Genomic DNA, 25,563 nt, shown 5'->3' on the forward strand with positions numbered 1-25,563 from the left:
CACCGCCATACCTCTTTTCAAAAGCAAATTCTTAGAGAAAAATGTCTTACCATACAGAGGTTGAAGTCTATAAACACTTAGCAGAAAGTGTAGACAGCCTTAGCAAAAAGGTAAACAAAAACTCCTAGAGGTTTTTATCAATGTATAAAACAATGCAAAATGTTCAGACAGCACTGAAATAAAATATTACAGCTTTTGTTTTCCCTTTTGGATGTGTTTCCATGGTACCAAGCTCAGACTACCTTAACACAAAGGGGGCTGTGATTATATATGGACTTATTTTGGAGCAGAACACTATGTCACCCTGCTTTAATGGCACTGTTTTTCAAGAATTTTCTTGATAAATCTTTACCAATTGCAAATTAAACACACAAAATGAGTTGGAAAAGCCACAAATATGATACAGTATACACCCAAGCAATTCTTCATAGCTGAATTCAATAATGAAGTATATGCAAATGCTATACCTTTATAAAAATTTATGAAATTATGCACATTTGTGCATATACCACTTATTTCATAAACATGTTAATATGGGTATTTAAATTTTAATTAATAAGTATTAGTTAGGACACAGTTTTAAGGGAGAAATAAACCATAGAGCATTATATACTCATTTTTGTCAATATTTATATTGTTTAAAAAATCTCTCTCTTAAATTGAGATTTTTTTGTGGAAAAGAATACCCGAATCAAAGAAATCCCATGTGCTATACAGATGGTGGTACTGATTGGGAAATATGATAGTATTTTTTCAATCTTACTTGTTGCTAGAAGAAATCAGAGGGCAAGCACATTGCTGACAGTCATTTGGCAATCCTTTGACAATTCCGTAGTATCCAAGAGCACATCGTTCACAGAAGTCACCAGCAGTGTGATGTTGGCAATTCTGTAGAGCAAAAGGGAGCAGTTTACTTTTAATTTAATGAGTGTTAGGATGACTTTATCATATCCTGTGAAAACACACACACACACATCACTGACAGAAAACTCAGTTCTTGATATACATATTTTTTAAGAAGTTCTTTCATTTGAGAAACTAATACTGGGTATTGTAGCTATACAATTAGAGTTTTTATTCTCTTTTTTCTATGTCAATCTCTGTATAAATATTTCAATTACTTTACTCTTGGGAAAAGACTTCACAAATTTCTAAATTTATTGTATCATCTGGCCATTTATATTTCTGCTCTATAAGGTGCTGGGAAGTGCTAAGAATCCTGGGGTCTTGGTACGTGTCCATTGGTGAGTTTTCTAAAACCAAACCAAGGTGGAAAGCATGAATGTTTTAAGAGGCAGCTATAGAAAGAAAAAGGTTAATTCTTACCACATTAGGAATGCTAGTCATCTAATTCTTGCCAAATGTTAATGGTTCTTTTAGAGAGGATCCAGTCTGCAACCAGGAATCTCAGTGCATTGTTTTCTTTTTCACACTTGCCTAAGAGACACTTCAGTAATATGTTTTAGAACATTTCCACAAGGAAATGCGAGTAGATATGGAATAGTGTGTACTTTTGCAATTAAAATTTTCAGTGCAATAAAGACAAGGAGAACTTCATGCCAGGCACTGAGATGAATCAAGTGAGGTAAAAAGGTAAAATAACATCCTACCCTTTAATAATTTATGTCCACTTTGGGAAATTTTTGTCTGTAATTGGGAAATCAACCTGGCAGCAAGAATGCTATATTTATTGATTGTTATTTATTAGAAATGTGACACTTGACTTTGGGAGTTGAGGAAAAAAGAAGAAACAAAAGGACTTTGGAATTTGATTTTAACTCTATTTTGTAAGACAGGATTTGGAGGCGTCAAAGGGTGACTTCTTATAAACAATATAAGAAGAAACTTGAGAAGCAAAAAAGTCAGTAACAAAATAGATGTATATGTTTAGTGAACTAATCTGATTAACTCAGCTGGAGCCACAGAGACACCTGCAGGCTAGATATTGAACTTGGGACACATTCCATAAACTGGGCTCTTTGCTTCATTCAATCCACCCAGAAGCACATATTTATTTTCCATGTGTCTTCTAACAGCCAGACAGTGTTTGGTATGGCATGTGTGGTCATTCATGTCAAACAGTAACCAAAGTCACTCCCTCTACAGAGATTGCCATAGAATTTAAATTTGTTTTGGAACTTCTGTCAACTCTTTCTGAGAGTTCCTGTTGACTCAGTTTGACAGCTGTTCCTTGGGGAGAAACCATGACATTATCACAATGAATTTCAGACCATTGTTTATTTGTTTACTTACAACTTTGGTGCTATATCTGAGAATATTTTGTGTCACTTTCAGATGCATTTATAACTTAATGAAAAAATAGATACAATGTTCCAATATAATAGGATGCAAATTTCAAATATCTAATTCTCTTCCTCACTCTCATCACTAGATAGCCCCATTTTTACAGGAAAGGAAGCCCTCATCTGGCACTCTCCCAGCTTCCTGCCAAACTACCCACCATCTCTCCTGCTTGACTACCCATCACTGTAACATATATTCTCTTCGTAGGAAGGGGTATTTGACCTCTGTCCAAAGCTCTTCCTAAACTCTTGCTTTACTTACCTTCCTGCCTCCCCATTTTCTCCAGCATCTGCACTTTATCCTGCTCTTCTGGATTATCCCCATTAACGTTTAAGGTTAGTCATGAATTTCCTATCTTAAAAATATCTCTGAGGTCCCAAGTCCCTTGAGAACTTCCATCTTTTCTTTTGATAAACTTTTTAAAATCATTATTTACATCCCTGGTCTCTACTTCCTCTCTCTTTCACTTCTCCCCCCCCTTAAAACAGCCTTCTGATTTCACCACTGAAACCATTTCAGGCTCATTCATAAGATCTTTGTTGCTAAATCCAACTTTACTGATAACAATCAGTCCTCATGATAACAAATTGTCTGCAGCAACTGATTATTTCTGGCCAACGTCCTTAAAAATTTCACTTCCTATGTTTTTTTTTAAACAGCAGGGTCTGTTGATTTTTCTCCTTCCTCTATGGCTACTCTTATTCTCTTTCATGGACTCTCCCTTTCCTTCCTGTTTGTAAGATTGGTGTCCTTGATTCTAACTTTGGCTCTGATTTCTTTTTTTTCCCCCTAGACATTCTCCCATGGTGGTTTCATCCATTACTATAATTTTAGATATTATTTATGGACCAAAAACTCTAAATTTTATATATTCAGCCTAGCTATCTCAAATGAGTTCCACATTTTCATTTCTAATTGCTTCTTGGATAGGTCTTACTGCATAATGAAAAAGCACATTGAATTTGAAATGTCAAAAATTAATCTCTCTAAACCTGCTAATACTTTTTTATTTTCCATTTCATTTAGGGTCACTATCATCTGCTGGATTACCCAGGCCAGAAATCTAGAATTTTCTCTTGTCCCAGATACCTATTTGATCACCACGTTCCATGATTCTATTACTCTGTTTCTTTACTTCCTTTTTGCTACTATTTTTATCTGGCCACTGTCATCTTTTATCCAGTTTATTAAAACAGCCCATTAGCTAAAGATCCTGCTTTCAAATTTTCTCATCCAAGGATTTCTCCATATTACAATCAGCGTGATCATCCTACAGAATATATCAAACCATGCCACTGTCTTGCTGAAAACCTTCAATAGTTTTCCATTGTCCTCAGGATGAATTACAAACTCTCTAGCAAGACAAGAAAGACCTTTATAATCTGGCCTCTGTTTACCCCTCCAGCCTTACCTCTAGCCACTGCAACCTTTGCATACTATGCTGAAACCATATGGGACTACTTGAAATTCTCAAATTATGCAATGCTCTCTCTTCTGGGACTTTTCATATGCAAAACACTTGCTCTGGAATGTATTTTCTTCTCTTACCTGGCTAGCATCTATTCATTTCAGCTCTCATTTTACATCACTTTTTTGATAAACATTCTCTGATGTCCTAAGACAAGTCTAGATGTTCCTTTTAGTTCAACAAAGTGACTGAAACATGGTAGTTCAATGACTGCTTTGAATGACTGAATGAATTCACATCTAGTATAGATGAAACTGGCCAAGTTTCAAGTCTAATGACTTTACAGAAAGGTGGTTAGCAGGGCAAGATGATTTGTCATATTTTGATAATTGATATAAGTACCATAATCTTCTCTTATTCAGCCATCCAAGGAACCACCATATTTTGGCAATAAGACAGTCATTCCATATTTAACAGTAACATGGTGAGAGATATGGTTCCAAGATAAAATATTTATTTATGAATTTCCAATCTCAAATAATTCAGCAAGACATCAAATGATAAATAAGTGTTAACTGGGGAGTGTTTTAAGAACATAATTTACAGTTATAGCTATGAACATGTGCCAAAAAATGCATGGCAAAAAATAAATACTGAACAATAATTATCATCATTTTGTTTTGTTAAAAAAGAATCACTGCATAATGAATTATCTTATGTAACCTAACATAACATTTATAATTGAATCAAAACACAATGTTGATTATTACTAAAAATACGGTTTGCCTCTCTTATACCTACAACTCTGTATAATTTCTTCACAGTAGGGAAATTTAACCTTCTCTGGACAGCCAATCTTTCACAGGGCTGCTGACATCCTAAACTTGGTTAACTGAATCAAATATTCTGGTTAAGCCAACAAACACACATAAATCATGATGCTATTTTTGAAACTTTTTGACATAAACCTCTCCTATGACTTTCCTGTCTGCTTTGAAATAGTGGGAATAATATTTCTCTTGTATAGAAATGAATCTTTAGTAATAATTTCTATATTTTAGATGGCTAATGAGTTTAATTATATTCTCAGGAGTGATATGTACTAGTATCTTTTCAATAATAGCTAAAAATACATGATACTTGCATTTTTTTTTTGTAATGGAAAAGCTGGTGGCACACATTCCTTCTACTTAAGTTCAAATTAATATATAATATATTGGGCCTAAGGTGAGAAGTTACTTAACCTAAGCTTGTCTTGCAAGGATGCCTCCACACTTTCCCTAATATATTATTAAATACATGAATTCTTATAAGGCAGGCCTTTTCATCTTGTATAACTATAAGACATGAAGTTTTTCCTTATGCTGAAAGAATAGCTATCTCTAATTTTTATTCAGTGATCCAAGCTCTCCCTGCTGAAGCTCTGCAGATTAAGTCAATTCCCATTTCCCAGGGGACATCCTCAAATGTCTAAAGAATACTATAACTTCCTAAATCTTTTTTCAAGCTAATATATATATATATTTTCAAGTTAAACATTTAACAAACCTGGCTATTTAGAATTTCTCTTGAAACAGAAATTTTAAGTCTCTTCCTTTATTTGCAAATATATTGAATGCACTTGCTTTCTTCATCTGAACTTGTACAAATGAATCTACAGTTAAGTACGAACTCCTATTTCACAGGAATTGCCATTATGTGTCATTTCCTCTGTTCTTTCCCTTAAACAGCAGGATATAAACTCCTACAGGGTAAGGGTCATACATTCCTCACCTTTGTAATCTCACCACCAACCACAATGTCTGTACATTAGAAATATTTATTAAGAAATATTTATTGACAAATAAACAAGTGAGCCTTCGAAGGTTGAAAACCTTTTATATTAATTTCATATTGTCAGTTGTAGCTCATAGTTCCAATTGTCAGGCTCTTTTTGATTCTTTAACAACATCTAATACACTAGGTAACACTTCTAGCCTGTTGTCATATGAATATTTGAAGATCTTGTCCAAATCACTTATAAAGATTTTGAACATAACAGAGGCAAACCTAAGTCTTAAACCTCATCATTGGGGACATTTCTAGAGCTTGTTCTAGGTCACATTGTTCGGCAACTTCTACACACATCAAACTTGTTAACTGATTACCATCTGACCCATATTTTCAACCTTATTTGCCTAAATTCAGTTGTAAGTTGCCTGAAAGAAAACATAAAAAATTCAGAGCACACCAATTATCAGCTGTGCATGTTTGATGTACCTATATATTTATTTTTCACTTCATCTAGTAGTATCACAGATAACAGACCTTGAGGCTATTAAGGCACAAAAATAGTGGTAATGGCTAATTGGCCAAATAGGACAGTATAAAGGCAACAACTTTTATCCTAAAAAAAAAAAATTGAAATATATCCTTTATGAATGCTTCTAAATTAATCATATAAAGCAAACATAACCCTGCATGCTGCAGTTCCCTTAGTTACAGCATGAGAGCAATAATAGTTATTTCCTATTGGTCACATGGGCTGTTTTAAAGATGAACAAAGTTGCCCAACCCTATTAAAAAAGTACCAATGAAGACTGCATAAGAAAGAAAAATACATTTAATTCTCCCTTAAGAATATATCAATTGACCCTCTTCCCTGAAATTATCTACTGAATTTTACAAACCAGCAGATTGGTGAAAGAATATCATACCAAAACCAAATAATTATTTCAGAATTCAAGGATGGTTAATAGACAGTTTCATCTGTTTAAGGTAAAAAAAATACATATAATCATATCTTAAATGCATCTTTACCCCACACTCCACTCACAGATAAGCATATGATAAATTTCAATGTTATCTGGATTGAAAGAAGATATATTTAAGAAACCAAGAATAAAGACATTTTCTTAACACAATAAAGAATATTTATCTTAAAGTAAATACCAGCATCATATTTTGTGGTGAAAGGCTTGAGACATTCATATTAAAATCAGGAATAAGATAGGAAGCTGACTACCTCTTATTTAACATTTCTTGCAAGACTTAGTCAATGTACAAATATGGAATTATTATATGAGATATAGCTTCTGGCAAGGAAAAGCACAAATATAATTATTTGCAAAAAAATATTATTAATATGAAAATAACTGAAAGAATCAACTGAGAAACTTCTAGAACTAAAAAAAAGTGGTTGGCTATCAAACACAAATAAAAACTCTCTTCTGTTGTTTACCAATAATGACCAGTCAGTGATTATACTGAAATAAAAAAAGTAAAGTTTATTATTGTAATGAAAATATAGGGGGCAGAAGATGGTGGCGTGAGTAGAGCAGCGGAAATCTCCTCCCAAAACCACATATATCTATGAAAATAGAACAAAGACAACCCTTCCTAGAATAAAGACCCAGAGGACACAGGACAATATCCAGACCACATCCGCACCTGAGAGAACCCAGCGCCTCGCGAAGGGGGTAACATACAAGCCCCGGCCGGGCGGGAGCCGAGCGCCCCTCCCCCCAGCTCCCGGCGGGAGAAGAATAGGCAGAGCGGGAGGGAGACGGAGCCCAGGACTGCCGAACACCCAGCCCCAGCCATCCGGGCCAGCGTGCAGACACAGTACATGCCCACGGGGCCCTGGATGCTAGGGAAACAGGGCAGCAAGAACAGTGAGTGGGCAACGGAGGCCGGGCGCCAGAGGACATAAGAAAAGTGCGCGACCATTTTTTTTTTTTCTGCTTTTTTGCTGTTTTGTTTTGGCGAGCGCTTTTTGGAAGTCTTAAAGGGATAGGGACCCCAATACTAGGGAAACAGGGCAGCAAGACCGGTGAGCAGAGGCCTGAGGCTGGCACCGGAGAATAAAGAAAAACGAGCGACCACCCTTTTTTTTTTAATTAAAAAAATTTTTTTTTTTTTTTTTTTAAATTTAAAAATTTTTTTCTTTTTTTTTTGGTGGTTGTTGTTTTGCTTTGGCAGATGCTTTTTGGAAGTCTTAAAGGGGCAGGGCGGGTCACTTAATCCAGAGGTAGGGAATCCGGGATCTCTGGGCACCCTAACCCCTGGGCTGCAGGGAGCAGGGAGGCCCCTTATGGAGATAAATAGCCTCCCAGCCACTCCTGCTCCAACGCGACTCCACCATTTTGGAGTAGCTGCCCGAGCCAGGCCACGCCCACAGCAACAGCGGAGATTAACTCCATAGCAGCCGGGCAGGAAGCAGAAACCCTGTCTGCACGCAGCTGCGCAGCACAAGCCACTAGAGGTCGCTGTTCTCCCAGGAGAGGAGGGCCACAAACCAACAAGAAAGGAAGTCCTTCCAGCCGTCACTCGTTCCAGCTCTGCAAACTATTCCTATCACCATGAAAAGGCAAAGCTACAGGCAGACAAAGATCACAGAGACAACACCAGAGAAGGAGACAGACCTAACCAGTCTTCCTGAAAAAGAATTCAAAATGAGAATCATAAACATGCTGACAGAGATGCAGAGAAATACGCAAGAGAAATGGGATGAAGTCTGGAGGGAGATCACAGATGCCAGAAAGGAGATTGCAGAAATGAAACAAACTCTGGAAGGGTTTATAAGCAGAATGGATAGAATGCAAGAGGCCATTGATGGAATTGAAACCAGAGAACAGGAACGCATAGAAGCTGACATAGAGAGAGACAAAAGGATCTCCAGGAATGAAACAATATTAAGAGAACTGTGTGACCAATCCAAAAGGAACAATATCCATATTATAGGGGTACCAGAAGTAGAAGAGAGAGGAAAAGAGATGGAAAGTATCTTAGAAGAAATAATTGCTGAAAACTTCCCCACACTGGGGGAGGAAATAATCAAACAGACCATGGAAATACACAGAACCCCCAACAGAAAGGATCCAAGAAGGACAACACCAAGACACATAATAATTAAAATGGCAAAGATCAAGGACAAGGAAAGAGTGTTAAAGGCAGCTAGAGAGAAAAAGGTCACCTATAAAGGGAAACCCATCAGTCTAACATCAGATTTCTCAACAGAAACCCTACAGGCCAGAAGAGGATGGCATGATATATTTAATACAATGAAACAGAAGGACCTTGAACCAAGGATACAGTATCCAGCACGACTATCATTCAAATATGACGGTGGGATTAAACAATTCCCAGACAAACAAAAGCTGAGGGAATTTGCTTCCCACAAACCACCTCTACAGAACATCTTACAGGGACTGCTCTAGATGGGAGCACTCCTAGAAAGAACACAGCACAAAACACCCAACATATGAAGAATCGAGGAGGAGGAACAAGAAGGGAGAGAAGAAAAGAATCTTCAGACAGTGTATATAACAGCTCAATAAGCGAGCTAAGTTAGGCAGTAAGATACTAAAGAGGCTAACCTTGAACCTTTGGTAACCACGAATTTAAAGCCTGCAATGGCAATAAGTACATATCTTTCAATAGTCACCCTAAATGTTAATGGATTGAATGCACCAATCAAAAGACACAGAGTAACAGAATGGATAAAAAAGCAAGACCCATCTATATGCTGCTTACAAGAAACTCACCTCAAACCCAAAGACATGTACAGACTAAAAGTCAAGGGATGGAAAAACATATTTCAAGCAAACAACAGTGAGAAGAAAGCAGGGGTTGCAGTACTAATATCAGACAAAATAGACTTCAAAACAAAGAAAGTAACAAGAGATAAAGAAGGACACTACATAATGATAAAGGGCTCAGTCAAACAAGAGGATATAACCATTCTAAATATATATGCACCCAACAGAGGAGCACCAGCATATGTGAAACAAATACTAACAGAACTAAAGGGGGATATAGACTGCAATGCATTCATTCTAGGAGACTTCAACACACCACTCACCCCAAAGGATAGATCCACTGGGCAGAAAATAAGTAAGGACACGGAAGCACTGAACAACACAGTAGAGCAGATGGACCTAATAGACATCTACAGAACTCTACATCCAAAAGCAGCGGGATATACATTCTTCTCAAGTGCACATGGAACATTCTCCAGAATAGACCACATACTAGGCCACAAAAAGAGCCTCAGAAAATTCCAAAAGATTGAAATCCTACCAACCAACTTTTCAGACCACAAAGACATAAAACTAGAAATAAACTGTACAAAGAAAGCAAAGAGGCTCACAAACACATGGAGGCTTAACAACACGCTCCTAAATAATCAATGGATCAATGACCAAATCAAAATGGAGATCCAGCAATATATGGAAACAAATGACAACAACAACACTAAGGCCCAACTTCTGTGGGACCCAGCAAAAGCAGTCTTAAGAGGAAAGTATATAGAAATCCAAGCATATTTAAAAAAGGAAGAGCAATCCCAAATGAATGGTCTAATGTCACAATTATCGAAATTGGAAAAAGAAGAACAGATGAGGCCTAAGGTCAGCAGAAGGAGGGACATAATAAAGATCAGAGAAGAAATAAATAAAATTGAGAAGAATAAAACAATAGCAAAAATCAATGAAACCAAGAGCTGGTTCTTCGAGAAAATAAACAAAATAGATAAGCCTCTAGCCAGACTTATTAAGAGGAAAAGAGAGTCAACACAAATCAACAGTATCAGAAACGAGAAAGGAAAAATCACGACGGACCCCACGGAGATGCAAAGAATTATTGGAGACTACTATGAAAACCTATATGCTAACAAGCTGGGAAACCTAGGAGAAATGGACAACTTCCTAGAAAAATACAACCTTCCAAGATTGACCCAGGAAGAAACAGAAAATCTAAACAGACCAATTACCAGCAACGAAACTGAAGCGGTAATCAAAAAACTATCAAAGAACAAAACCCCCGGGCCAGATGGATTTACCTCGGAATTTTATCAGACATACAGGGAAGACATAATACCCATTCTCCTTAAAGTTTTCCAAAAAATAGAGGAGGAGGGGATACTTCCAAACTCATTCTGTGAAGCTAACATCACCCTAATACCAAAACCTGGCAAAGAAAAGACCCCACCAAAAAAGAAAACTACAGACCAATATCCCTGATGAACGTAGATGCAAAAATACTCAACAAAATATTAGCAAACCGAATTCAAAAATACATCAAAAGGATCATACACCATGACCAAGTGGGATTCATCCCAGGGATGCAAGGATGGTACAACATTCAAAAGTCCATCAACATCATCCACCACATCAACAAAAAGAAAGACAAAAACCACATGATCATCTCCATAGATGCTGAAAAAGCATTTGACAAAGTTCAACATCCATTCATGATAAAAACTCTCAGCAAAATGGGAATAGAGGGCAAGTACCTCAACATAATAAAGGCCATCTATGAAAAACCCACAGCCAACATTATATTGAACAGCGAGAAGATGAAAGCATTTCCTCTGAGATCGGGAACTAGACAGGGATGCCCACTCTCCCCACTGTTATTTAACATAGTACTGGAGGTCCTAGCCATGGCAATCAGACAAAATAAAGAAATACAAGGAATCCAGATTGGTAAAGAAGAAGTTAAACTGTCACTATTTGCAGATGACATGATACTCTACATAAAAAACCCTAAAGACTCCACCCCAAAACTACTAGAACTGATATTGGAATACAGCAAAGTTGCAGGATACAAAATCAACTCACAGAAATCTGTGGCTTTCCTATATACTAACAATGAACCAACAGAAAGAGAAATCAGGAAAACAACTCCATTCACAATTGCATCAAAAAAAAAAAAAATACCTAGGAATAAACCTAACCAAAGAAGTGAAAGGCTTATACTCTGAAAACTACAAGTCACTCCTAAGAGAAATTAAAGGGGACACTAAGAGATGGAAACACATCCCATGCTCGTGGCTAGGAAGAATTAATATTGTCAAAATGGCCATCCTGCCCAAAGCAATATACAGGTTTGATGCAATCAATATGAAGCTACCAGCAACATTCTTCAATGAACTGGAACAAATAATTCAAAAATTCACATGGAACCACCAAAGACCCCGAATAGCCAAAGCAATCCTGAGAAAGAAGAATAAAGTAGGGGGGATCTCACTCCCCAACTTCAAGCTCTACTATAAAGCCATAGTAATCAAGACAATTTGGTACTGGTACAACAGCAGAGCCACAGACCAATGGAACAGACTAGAGAATCCAGACATTAACCCAGACATATATGGTCAATTAATATTTGATAAAGGAGCCATGGACATACAATGGCGAAATGACAGTCTCTTCTACAGGTGGTGCTGGCAAAACTGGACAGCTACATGTAGGAAAATGAAACTGGACCATTGTCTAACCCCATATACAAAAGTAAACTCAAAATGGATCAAAGACCTAAATATAAGCCATGAAACCATTAAACTCTTGGAAGAAAACATAGGCAAAAACCTCTTAGACATAAACATGAGTGACCTCTTCTTGAACATATCTCCCCGGGCAAGGAAAACAACAGCAAAAATGAGTAAGTGGGACTATATTAAGCTGAAAAGCTTCTGTACAGCAAAAGACACCATCAATAGAACGAAAAGGATCCCTACAGTATGGGAGAATATATTCATAAATGACATCCCGATCCAATAAAGGGTTGACATCCAAAATATATAAAGAGCTAATGTACCTCAACAAACAAAAAGCAAATAATCCAATTAAAAAATGGGCAGAGGACTGAACAGACAGTTCTCCAAAGAAGAAATACAGATGGCCAACAGACACATGAAAAGATGCTCCACATCGCTAATTATCAGAGAAACGCAAATTAAAACTACAATGAGGTATCACCTCACACCAGTAAGGATGGCTGCCATCCAAAAGACAAACAACAACAAATGTTGGCGAGGCTGTGGAGAAAGGGGAACCCTCCTACACTGCTGGTGGGAATGTAAACTTGTTCAACCATTGTGGAAAGCAGTATGGAGGTACATCAAAATGCTCAAAACAGACCTACCATTTGACCCAGGAATTGCACTCCTAGGAATTTACCCTAAGAATGCAGCAATCAAGTATGAGAAAGATCAGTGCACCCCTATGTTTATTGCAGCACTATTTACAATAGCCAAGAATTGGAAGCAACCTGAATGTCCATCGATAGATGAATGGATAAAGAAGATGTGGTACATATACACAATGGAATACTACTCAGCCATAAGAAAAGGGTAAATCCAATCATTTGCAGCAACATGGATGGAGCTGGAGGGTATTATGCTCAGTGAAACAAGCCAAGCGGAGAAAGAGAAATACCAAATGATTTCACTTATCTGTGGAATATAAGAACAAAGGAAAAACTGAAGGAACAAAACAGCAGCAGAATCACAGAACTCAAGAATGGACTAACAGGTACCAAAGGGAAAGGGACTGGGGAGGATGGGTGGGTAGGGAGGGATAAGGAGGGGGAGAAGTAGGGGGTATTAAGATTAACATGCATGGGGGGGGTAGGAGAGAAGGGAGGGCTGTACAACACAGAGAAGGCAAGTAGTGATTCTACAACATTTTGCCATGCTGATGGACAGTGACTTTAAAGGCGTTTATAGGGGGGACCTGGTATAGGGGAGAGCCTAGTAAACATAATATTCATCGTGTAAGTGTAGATTAGTGATACGAAAAACAAAACAAAACAAAACAAAAAAAGGGCAGTTCCCGTGTGGTAACCTCCAATGAGTTCTACACAAGGGTATAAAGGGCATATAAAAGTGTAGGCAAAGGGTCTGTTTGCATTTATACAGAAGATCAAAGCCTAATTGGGCTACCCCGAAAATGAACTAAGATACGATATGAAAGAGAACTTCCAACATCAGCACTCTCTGGAAGACTCATGCCAGAAGATGATCATAAAAAACCCCAACAAAGATCCACGCACTGCTACAGCTGTAGATGCACTCATCCCACCGGTTCCTGGACTTGCCATGGGAATGAGGAAGGAGATATCTAAGCTGGCCTGTGCATACAGTAAAACAACAAATTTGACTGGATCTATACTGTTGGAACTCAACCAAGAATTAGGAGAAGTGCAAATTGTAGCGCTCCAAAATCTTACAACTACAGACTATTTACTGTTAAAAGAACATAAGGGATGTGAACATTCCCCAGGAATGGGTTGTTTTAATTTGTCTGATTTCTCTCAGACTGTTCAAGTTCAGTTGGACAATATCCACCATATCATAGATAAGTTTTCACAAATGCCTAAGGTGCCTAACTGGTTTTCTTGGTTTCACTGGAGATGGCTGGTAACTACAGGTATGCTTTGGTTATGTAACTATACTCCTGTTATGTTAATGTGTGTGTGCAATTTAAGTAGTAGCTTAAAGCCTATACATGCTGAAGTTACTCTCCAAGAAGATATGTCAAAGAAATAATCAATCTTCCCATGTTTTCTTCCACCTGCTACTTCTATAGCTTTTCTTCTTTTTTCCTAATTACAACCCTTAAATAGAATTCGTGCCTCATATCAAATTTACCGAGTATCATAATTCTTCCAAGTGGTAAAGATACCTCAAGACAAATGCTGGGCATAGAAGCTACAGGGCATAAATATGCAAAGAAATAAAAAGCTACCCATTTCAAACAATAAGGCTTCTCTCTCACTTACCAACTTTACATTTCCCTGTATGGCCCCGGAAGATGACTGGTTAGCCAGAGACGGGTAAGATTCCTCAAGGGAGGAACAACCTAAGACAGGCACAGTCGCAGGGGGGTCATCAGGTGAGAAATTGGGGATCAACAGAGGTGAGGCTTAGAACCTCACCCCCCCATTCTGAGAGAAATCTTCTGCATACGTGGATGTTTTATTGCCCTTGTCTAGCTTGGATTAACACATAGTCTACAGGCACACACCTGATCATCTACATTTGCTCTCTTACAACACTAAACTATGTTTTCTACCTTTATCTTGTATCTACCTACCACTTCAGCATTTTATTAAAAATAATAATAATAAAGAGAGAAATGTGGTATCCACATATAAATCAAGTATAAAAACCAAATGAGTATTCATATTTGAACTGACTGTTTATAGTTCAGAATGCATGAGCAAAACCGAAAGTTTCTGTGATGACTGCCCTTGTACTGTTCACCATGTAACTTATTCATTATGTAAGAATTTGTTCTCCATGTAAGAACTTGTTTGTTATGCCTCAGAAGATTGGAGACTGACGAAAATTAGGCTTGGGGTGGATTAATGATTGTGCATTGAGCATTGACTCCCCTATACAGAATTTTATTGTCGTTAACAACCATTTGATCAATAAGTATGAGAGATGCCCTCACAAAAAAAAAAAAAAAAAAAAAGGACAGACTTCCAATGGTAAAATAAATAAGTAACCGGGATGTAATGTATAGCATAAGGAATATAGTCAAGATATTGTAACAGCTTGGTAGGGTGATAGCTGGAACCTAGAATTATGTATATAAATGTTTTATCACTGTGTTGTACACTTGAAACTAATGTAATGTAATACTGTGCGTCAACTACCCTTCAATAGAAAATAATTATCTAAAAAATATATATATATATATATATAAAGTACTTAGATATAAGTTTCATATAAAAAATGTATAATGTATATAAACAATATTGAAACAGTTTACTGTGAGACATGAAATGTTTGACTAGAGTATCATATTCCTGGGTTGAGGGAGGACAACTGAATAGAATAAAGATCTCAATTCTTTATAAATAGGTTTAATGCAATTCCAGTAGCAATTCTAGTAACTTTTTTTTTGTGTGTGAAGACATTGAAATAGTGAATCAAAATTTCATCTGAAAAATATATAAGTAAATCTAATTGTGAAATTAGAAAGAATAATAACAGGGCCTTGCTTTATCATATGTTGTAACTTAGTATAAAATGAAGGCAATCAGAACATTATAAAAGAACTAAAGGATAAGTAGGACATAATAGATGATCCTTTATACATCTAATATGGACAAAACAAATTTTTATATATTCAGATACCATGATGTATCAAGGAGAATAAATATTTCTTTAAATTAATATGTGTTTGAAGAAAGATCACCTCTCTACACCACAATAAATTCTAGAAAGACTAAAGAGTTGGCTCTAAAATTAAATAGAAGAAACAACGATAAATACTATGGGATATCTGTATAGGTACTTAAAGTCATGTGCCTGGGTGAACTCACCATGAGAATGTGTGTAGTTAGAGAATCAAATTGTTCCAAGGGTTGAATCCTGGGAACACCAGTGTGTAGATTTCAGGTAATAAGGAGGAGACAGCAAAGAAGGCTGAGAAGGAGCAGCTGCTAGCTTGCAAACCCCTAGAATATCATGTCCAGGGAAGAAAACTGAACAAAGTTTTAAGAAGAATGGGGTGATTCGAAGTAGCAAATGCTGCCAATAGATCACACTAGTAAGATGAAGACTTATAGCTGAACAGTAGTCATTGATTTCAGGATAGTGGTGGAAGTTAAAGCCTGATTTTAGTAGTTCAAGACAGGATGGTACGGAAGAAATTGCAGACAGAGTATAAAAGCTTGTCAATGTATGAAAGGAGAGGAAGGAAGTGGAGGAAGTCAAGGAAAGTGGAGTCAAGAAAATTTTGTTTTTATTTTATTTATTTATTTATTTTTAAAATAGAAGAACTAAAAAGCGATAGTGCAAGAGGAAGGGGATAGTCACAGGTGGGCAAGGTCCTTGAGTGGGAGAGGAAGTTGGAATCGAGAACATAAGTGGCAGATTTGTTTTTTTTTATAAATAAGAACAGTTTATCCACAGAAATGGAAGCATCAGAGTAACTGGGCAGAAGGACAGGTACATGTGGTAGTATGAGCTGGCATTAATTCTCTTTCTGATTGTTTCTAATTTCTCAATGAAATAAGAAAGAACACGGCCATCAACTGAGGTAAGGCTGGGCATAGGTTAGGAGGGCAGTTTTGTGCTTGAAGAATGCAAGGAAGGCAAGAAATACTCATCCAGGAAAGTGGGAGGGGACATGGACCAAAGAAAAGTGGCTGCAGAGCAGCACAAAGGGTCCATCAAGTGAGTGACTGAATTTATGGTGAGACTAGACAGCATAGTTGTCTCTTTTTCAACAGCCACATTGCTCTTAGAAGGTGTGGAGGAGTAAGATTTAACCAGTGCTGGAATTAACTGAGTAAAAATAAGTAAAGGAGTGGCAAGAGAAAGGAACACAACGTAACAGTGATACTAACGAAGGGTCATGAATATTAAGCTGGTTAAGAAAGCGAGGGCATGAGAGAGAGAGGGAATAATAAAAAGGTGTCAGCATCCATGGCGAGACTAAATGTTGAAGTATTGAGAAGTGAACTGGAGAGAACAGAGATGGTGGTCAAAGAACAGGACAGTTGGCCTTGACACTACAGAGTCATTGCAGTTACTGTTAATGACAAGTTCTAGCACCATGAGTGAAGGCAAGAAACTGAGAGTTAAGAGTATAGAAGAGCTAATTTTATGGGCCTTAAAACCACCAAGAATTATGATAGCAGTAGTGCTGGGGAGAATGGCAATGATACAGAGAAAAATCTTCAAGGAATGAGGTGAGTGACTCGCGTGAGTAGATGACTTCAACAAGCAGGTATAGTGGGTGAATGGAGGTGGCAGGCGATCAGAGCTGGATGCTGCTATGGAGGAGAAAAGAAGGAGGAGGAAAGTGGGCATGAGGAGCAAGGACACCGGCCCCACCTCCATGCTCAGGCCAGGGAAGCGTGTGAGAGAAAATGGCTGTCACTTGAGAGGGGAGCCGGGGAGCAGACCCGGAGAACATTAGGGAAAGGATAAATCACCTGGGGATTTTGCTCATGTCTGACTATGAGTTCCAGAAAGCTCTATGGAAGGGTTTCAGAAGATGAGGAAAGGTGGGAAATAGGTTTGGCAACGGAGATGTCCAGAGCTGTGTGGGGATTGGAGTCTGGGGCAACATCACAACCCTGCACTTTTTGACAGACCCGACTGCTCCAAGGCAGATAGCGATGGTGGGGAGCCGGGTGTTAGCAGCATCTTAACAACAAAGCACAGAGCAGTTGGCATTCTAAGGGCAATGGTTAAATGATGAGTTATCCAACCAAAGACTAAAGATGTTAAAGATCTAGTAACATAATAGGCTCATGATAAGTACATTTAAAAAGCAGAACGTAGCCTAGTAAACATAATGTTCTTCATGTAATTGTAGATTAATTATACCAAAATAATAAACAAACAAATAAATAAATAAAGCAGAACATAAAACTGCACCTATGGTATTATGTAAACTTATTTATAAACATGCATAAAATTGGTAGGGAGTACCCGAAATAGTAGATGTTGAACTCATGTGAAATTTTGGATGACTTGTATTTTTTAAATATTTTTCTATAATTTCTTATAAAAATCTTATTTTTGTATGTCATTGGAAGAAAAAAACCCTCTTCTGATGTTTAAGTTGTGTGCCCTCAGGTGTTCTTCTAAGATTATGTTAATATTTGATTTCTTACCTTGAGCAGTGGTTTTTCCAATTATCAATTTTTAATAACTTTAAAAAATGTATAATATGGTTAATGTCTTTTTTCCCAACATGCTTTATTTCACACACACACACACACACACACACACACACACACACACACACACACAGGTTCTCTGCAGTTTAGCTTGCCTCCACATGCAGTATCTGAGCATGTGTGAAGAGAAATGAGCACGCGGGCCTTGTTCAAGAATGGCTCGGGTGAATACCTGGCATATGGACGTTCCAGGGTCACACAGGCTGCTGTGTCCATTACACTGACATGGAACACAAGTGCCCAGAGTCGTTCCAGGAGTGCGACCACCTGGCTCAGAACGCAGGCGATAAAATCCTGGCATGCATGTCTGAAAGAAAAGGAAGCCAATTAGGACAGAAAAGTTCGGTATCTCTCTTTTGCAACACTTATGTTCTTCAGTGGTTAAAAAGAAGGACTTCTTCCCCCCATCTGCATTGAAGGAAACATCACATACAGACATAAATGCCAGTTCTGATTCCTAAATGTGTATTTCTGCCTGGTCCCTAGTGTACAGGAAGCATCAGACTTTAGAAAAGGAAAGCTGTCATTTCCATATACCACTGAAAAACCTTCAAATATTCTTTTTCTTGAGAGAGACATTTGTAATAAAACTGTCATGTGGACAACAGCCAGAATTCCAGTGTCCTTGACACCCTAAAATCTGCTTCTACTGTACTTGATAGATAACTAGAAAATGTCCAATAAGACTCAGCAAAATATTAAATAAATTACAAAGTATCACAGTTGCATTATTTACATTGATATAATTTAAAGATGATAAAGGTAAGAAATTCAAAATAATAAAAGTTCTACATGTCTTGGGAATATTAGTCTGCCAATAAAATTTATCTTTCCCTGATCTATTTCTTTTTCATTTTGCAATAAAAATCTGAGGGCAAACAGAAAACTCCCTAGCAAAGCTGACACTTGCAAAATCAAGACTTCCATCTTCATTCGGGTTTATGTAAATGTATCAAAAAGCATCTCTGGCTTTCTGGAAGGAAGCCCACAACTCTGGAGAGGAAATGAGAACAGTATTGTGTTCCAGGGCTCAGTCCTCCTGGTGCACTAAGCTGCTGCAGCTATCAGGCATTGATTTCTGAGTAAGAAGTACAAGTTAGTTTTCCAGATCCCACTAAAGATTATAAAGGGATTTTTTTTTCCAAATTGCCTATGTCAGATTTTTTTCTCAGGCTGTCTCTGCCCATTGATGAAAGAATAGTGACGACTAAATAAGTAGAAAAAAGAATATTGGATTAAGAACTTTCTAATGCCTTTCTATCCTTTTGGTTTTGGACTAAGTTATCTGAAGTGGAATATTCAGAGGTTCCTTAGGAGAAGGTCAATAGTCAGCCCTCTCCTTGTTTATTTTGATTTGGATAATGTAAAAGTATCTCAATTAGGCAGTGAATTAAAAGTCTCTCTCTGCTTTTATCATAGCTTCTAAGAAATTCTAATGAGATTTGATAATATCCCACCTTTGCTCAAGCTGATAAAGAAAATAGTGAATAGTATTCAAACTATTTTTGGGTCTCATTTGTCTTATAGTGGACTTAATCATATATTTCAGTAAGTTTCCTCATTTAATCCATGCCATAAGATTCTTATGATGTTATTATAATAGGATATTATTAAAAATATAGGTTGATTTTGCCAGTGCTACCAAATAACATCTGGAAATTATGGCTGAGGAATTCAGTTAGGCATAACTGAAGAAATAATACAAGGTGTATTTAAAAATGCTTCTCTGTATGGGTTGTTGCAACTCTTTAGCATTCTCTTTACATGGATTTCATCCTTAGATACTTATACAATTGCTATTTTACTGGTATATTTGCTTGGTGTGTGTGTGTGTGTGTGTAAATCACACAAATGGAGAGTTCCTAGCTCCACTTTGTATCTCACACAAGTTTAAAGCAACTCTTAGAAGAATAAAGTTAAGAAACAATACTTTTCATTGGAGAATTACATGAAATTCAATGTTACAGACTGAAATATGGAGGTGAGAGCTGCAGGTGAAATTTACTGTAATGCACTCCAACTTCTCCTTTTACTGTGGCTCTTCCAGGGAAAGAGAGCAGGATGAAGCAGAAAACACCCCTACTGAAGTCCAAGCCTAGGCTCCACGTGGCCCTTCTAGGCTCTCTCTGTGGTTCTCAACCCTGGCTGCACACAGAATCCTCTGAGGACCTTTAAGTACTGATGCCTGGCACCACCTCTAGAGATTCTAATTTAATTGGTGGACAGAAGGGCCAAAGTTTGTTTTAAACTACTAGGAAGGTCTAATAAGCAGACAGGATTATCACTGGCATGATCCTCATTTTCTGCTGGGAATGTGTGTCTTTAAAGGGCAATTGGACGCTACTACTGTGATGTAGTACACCTGGAACATAAAGCAATGGAACATGGAAGCCCTGGTTAGTTTCATCTGAGAGATACAGGTAAATCACTCCTTGTCTTTGAGATATAGTTTCCTTATGTGGCAGGTATATTAACTCAGATCCTTTCTGAAGTTTCCTTCAATTCTGACACTCTAGATTAATTATATGTCTTGACAGATTAAATTTTTATGAGTCAGCAAAGAAAAAGAGATTATTCCACAACGTGAAAGTTGGAAACTTAAAACACACTTTTTGAAGGAATAGGACAATTTATTCCCTTTTAATATCCCTTTCCTGGATCTATTTTGCATCTTTTTCCATATTTTTATTTTTTTGAGGGAATTTTTCAGTATCAGATGATTTTTCTCTAGTGAAGAGGGGCAAAATTCATGCAAATGCTTATGTTTGAGTTGGGAACAAAAGAGGAGAGATTATACTACTTTTCAAAGTCCCTCTAAAATGCTTTATGGAACAAAATAGAGAACGAAAGAGAAGCAAATAAATAAATACTGTTCTAATCTTATCCCGTTTTTTTTCCTGAAATTATTGGGCTGAAATTATTCATAGTAAAATTTTCTTACGCTCTCCTTCCATCTTTAATGTATTTTCATAATATGATATGTCATCAAGATGTTACAATCAAATTTGCACAAAAACATGGGAGGGTGGAAAGAAGCAAATGGAGACCAAGAGAGTAAAGAGCCAACAACCCCCAGACCCTTCTCTCCTCAGAATAAAAATAGAGGTGTTGTTGCCAATAAAACCACCATCATATCTTTACATGGGTTTTGCAATCAGACAATCCTCAATTCCTTTTTCATCATCATTTACTTTGCCAAGTTTTGGGCAGCTTTTGAATACTGTGGGCTGCAGTTTCCTCACCTGGAACATAAAACTGTTGCTTAACCTAATAGTTGAGTGTCCGTGTACCCAGGTTTTTGAAATAGGCTTACCTAAATTCAAATTGCTGTTTTGTTGTTTTCTAGCTGTGTGATTAGGGTCAAGTTTCTTAACCGGCCTGGAGTTTCATTTCCTCAGCCATAAAATGGGGATCATACATACTCTGTTGGTGTAAGTATACTAGGGAATATGCTTTTCATTTTGCAAGATACAGCAAGCACTCAGTAAATTTTAAGTGTTTTTTTAATAGGGTAGTTGTAAAGATTAAATGAGATGGTGTTGTTTAGTGCTTGACATACAATGATCCAACATAGGTGCCTCAATTCCAGATAATTTTAAAAATATGGTCATTGAGGATAGCCTAAAAAAGATAGCAGATTGTTCTACACTGCTTTGGGAAACAAAACTACAATTTATATCCCTTACCCATACCATGTTCCTCAATAATTTTATGTAAATGGAAACAGTCTTTGAGTCTTCCATGTGCAAAGAAGGGATAAAGGGTATCCTGAGAAGAGTGCATACGTAAAAGGAAAAGTCTATTTTCACCATTTTGTCTTTTTAGCTTTGTGAGTTGATAAGAGTTATAAATTTTGGGGAGATTTTAAAAAGTAATTTTTAATAGCCCAAAGTGATGGATTCTAACTGGTGACCCAGTAGGCACTAACCTGTTTACTGTGAACAAGCTCTCTTAAAACACAGGGCATAAGAGAAAGAAGCTGCAATGATCACGTATGTCCTACAGATTATCAGTGAATACATGACTTCCATGATCTTATTGCAGAGAACCACACATTCAAGGCTGAATAGTTTCTATGTATGCATACAATCTAACCTGAGTTTAGGTTAGTTTGGGCAACAAAGTTAACTCAGACTATGGTGAGAAGCACCTTCAGTGTAGTAAACGCAGTGGTTTACCAACAAATGTGGTGAGAAAATTATGTCCTTTGACTTCTAAAGGTAATCTAATCTCTACTTCAATCATAAATTATAAGTAGGCATTTCTAGAAATAACATTTTCAATGAGCAAGGCTGTGGTGTCATAACACTCCAGGAAACAGGCAAAGGCTAAGTATCTTTACCACTGGCTATATATTTAGTGGTAACTACCACTTAATTTTGTTTATTTGCAACCACATTTGGGTAAAAACAAGAAATAAATAGCCTATAAATGCAGATGTCTTTAGAATACTATGCATCTGGTGAAAATATTGTAGAGGAATTGCTTTGTGTATTCATGACCCAAAGCATATGTTACAGGAATGGGATGTATTATTGCAAAACTGTCCTTAGCTCAGGCTTTGATGATTAGATTTTATGCCTGGGTAATTACACTTTAGAATCAAGATGAATTATAAATAAGATGTATAATGGATTAGAGGCAATGGGTTGTGGAGAACACCTCAGGTACCTTATTATGAGAGACAGGCCTTTATCCCTATAATCTCTCCTCTAGGATATTAGTGTAATTATTGTCTGTAAATAGAAGCCTAAGTGAAATTCAAGGGACATAGGTGAAGCCACCAATATAGATGATAGTGTGTATGTATTCCTAACTTTTCTTGTATTTTTTTACTTACCATTTGGTTTGTTTGGGCTAATTTATGTTTTTGCATAATAATGGAAAATTACTAAGATTAATGGGAAAGCATGTTTCAGAATATACTATTTAAAAAGCCTACTGATCACAGAAAGAAGTTTTAACATTTAAAATCTGGGATGGAGGGCAGACAGACTATATTAAAATGATTTGCTACTCTACTAATGCTTTTGTTCATAAGTGAATAGTATTATTTTAGATAAAAGCAGAAAAAAATATATCTATAGAAACTTTCTCTTCAAGCTATCTGAAGATCAATCTTGACTCTTACTCAGTATCTTCTATAGCAAAATAAAGTTGCAGAATCAGAAAATTTTAGAACTTCAAAGCCAAACCTGTAATTTTATGGATTGGATAACTATATAAAACTAATGTCTAGAGCAATTAAGGAATTGACCAAGGTCACCCATAGAGTCAGGAGTACAGCCAAACACTTCTTGGGATAAATAAAAAATTCCACCTCCTGTATAGAAGAACCTCAAGTTCTTTCTGTCTTCTATCTTTAAATCTTTTATGCTCATTGGAAAGGTGGCATGTTTTATATGTGCCACACTCACTGTCCTACTTGCACATATACACTTTGTGTGCATATGTCTATTTCAGTAGATTGTGCATCTGTTAGGTATATATACTTACTGGTGTGCATACAAATACACATATTTGTATGTAGGAGTTATGATTTAATAATGGATGGATTATTTGATTATTTATTAGATCAAAAAGGACACATTCAAATTTATATGGCTCTTCAGAGAAGTCATAAAAAATTATGGAATTATCTCAAGGATGTTTCACAGATAATTGCAGTTTTTCTTATGAAATCATTCTCAGCACAAAATGGAATGCACATGATGGAAACGAAGTTGAATGGCATTTCACTTTACAATGGGAGTTTTACACTATGTTTTCACCTAAATTAATCCTCATGATGAATCAGTAGGTAAAAAAAAAAAACTCAAGGTCTAATAACAAACAGAGCAAATGCCCTGCACCAGTGGTGAAGCTAGGGAGGAAGCACTGAATCCAAACTCCTTTTTCTTTTCATCATATCATGCCACCATACAAGATATTTATATTCTTTATTTTTTAATTGTATTTGAGTTCTGTACCTGGTGTTATCACCTGCCTCATGAACCATACTTCATAAAATTTCTGAAATCCTATTTACAAAAGATGTATCGAATTATTTATTAAAAAAACAATACGTGGATATGTAATTACTTGTTCCTTTTAAGAAAGCCACTAATCACAGTAACTAACCTTGACTACCTCCAGGCTTGTGTCAGTGCTTTAGGTCATAGCTCATTTGGTCTCCGTACCATTCCTAGGCTTTAGGTAGGGGGGACAGGAAAAACACCTAACTGGTTTGCTGTGAGCAGCAGCCAGTGTGACTATGAGAAAGAATTCATGCTGTAGGGCTGGAGCTGGTCCTTGAGGTCCCTCCCAGGCCAGCCTGCAACTGTTGCACTGCAGGGAGGACTATGGTGTCTGCAGGAGGGAGCAGGTGAGGGGGCAGGTGAGATGGCAGGAACTCAGGGGTGTGGCGACTTACCAGCTAAAACCTAAGGGGTTAGTAACCTGTGCAAAGTCTTAGTCCTAGTAGTTGGTGAAGCTGAGATTCCAACCCAGGCCAGTTTCTCATCCATTCCACCCTTCCCTATATTACATTCTTTCGATTAATATTTGTAAAAATTAAATCGACTTCCAGGAGCCTAAGACTTTAAAAGGTGCCAATTCAGAAGGTAATCAAAGCAATGTCCCAGGGAGTCAAATAAGCAGTTCTTAAAATATAATGACTGAATGATGGTGGCACTATTGGAAAAAAGTAGGTCCTTCTGAGAAGCCCATGTTGAAGGGAATAGTTTGCTAAGTTTCATCATGTTCATATAAAAACAATCTTTCCAAACTTAATATAATCCTCTCTCACAAACATGCAGTTTAAATGTCTCCAGCTGTTCAGAAGAGGTGCCAAAAACATAGATCAGATATAATAAATGGGCCTTAAGAAAACATTCTTATTTCCTGACTGTTCCACATTTTTATAATTCTTTTAACATTTATCAAATATTTCATACCAGATGTGATTCCTACTTCTAGGTGACAATAACATCATCCTCTTCTTACTGTGTCTTACACTGTGAGTGGAAGAGCAAATAGAACAGGATAGGAGTGTGCATGACAGCAAAGCTGATTGCAGCAAAGACAGTTCGGGAAGTATTTCCATTTGGCGAGTTAAGTAAATTGAGTTTATGCAGGTTAGGCGCCAGCTTACCTCACAGGACAAACCGGAATATCCCGGGGGACAATCACATCTTTCTATCAAGTGAGCTGGAGGAGTACCTGCTGTGATACGTCCTTCTTCAGCCACCTCCATTGAGATTTCAGAAATCCTGGAAACAGAGAGCACAAATTTAGATTATCACACCAGCAAATTAAACTCACCTCACAAACACTCAATCCTACAAAAGTCTTTTCAGGTTTTTTTTAACAACCTCAAATTTGTTCTGTTGTTTGGAAGCTAC

General features: G+C 37.1%; 1 protein-coding gene across 3 annotated transcripts in view; it reads right to left on the reverse strand.

Moving 5' to 3' along the window:
* Positions 1-25,563, reverse strand: part of LAMA2 (laminin subunit alpha 2) — a 631,935-nt gene that overhangs the window by 171,160 nt on the left and 435,212 nt on the right. For all 3 annotated transcript variants that reach the window (XM_057489270.1, XM_057489268.1, XM_057489269.1), the window contains 3 exons: positions 25,314-25,431; positions 18,354-18,488; positions 764-888 (listed from right to left, as the gene is read on the reverse strand). In XM_057489270.1, the coding sequence (XP_057345253.1) occupies positions 764-888; positions 18,354-18,488; positions 25,314-25,431 (378 nt within the window). The remainder of the gene's footprint in view (positions 1-763; positions 889-18,353; positions 18,489-25,313; positions 25,432-25,563) is intronic.

This window comes from Manis pentadactyla, chromosome 12, assembly GCF_030020395.1.
Source record: "Manis pentadactyla isolate mManPen7 chromosome 12, mManPen7.hap1, whole genome shotgun sequence".
NCBI classification, from domain to species: domain Eukaryota; kingdom Metazoa; phylum Chordata; class Mammalia; order Pholidota; family Manidae; genus Manis; species Manis pentadactyla.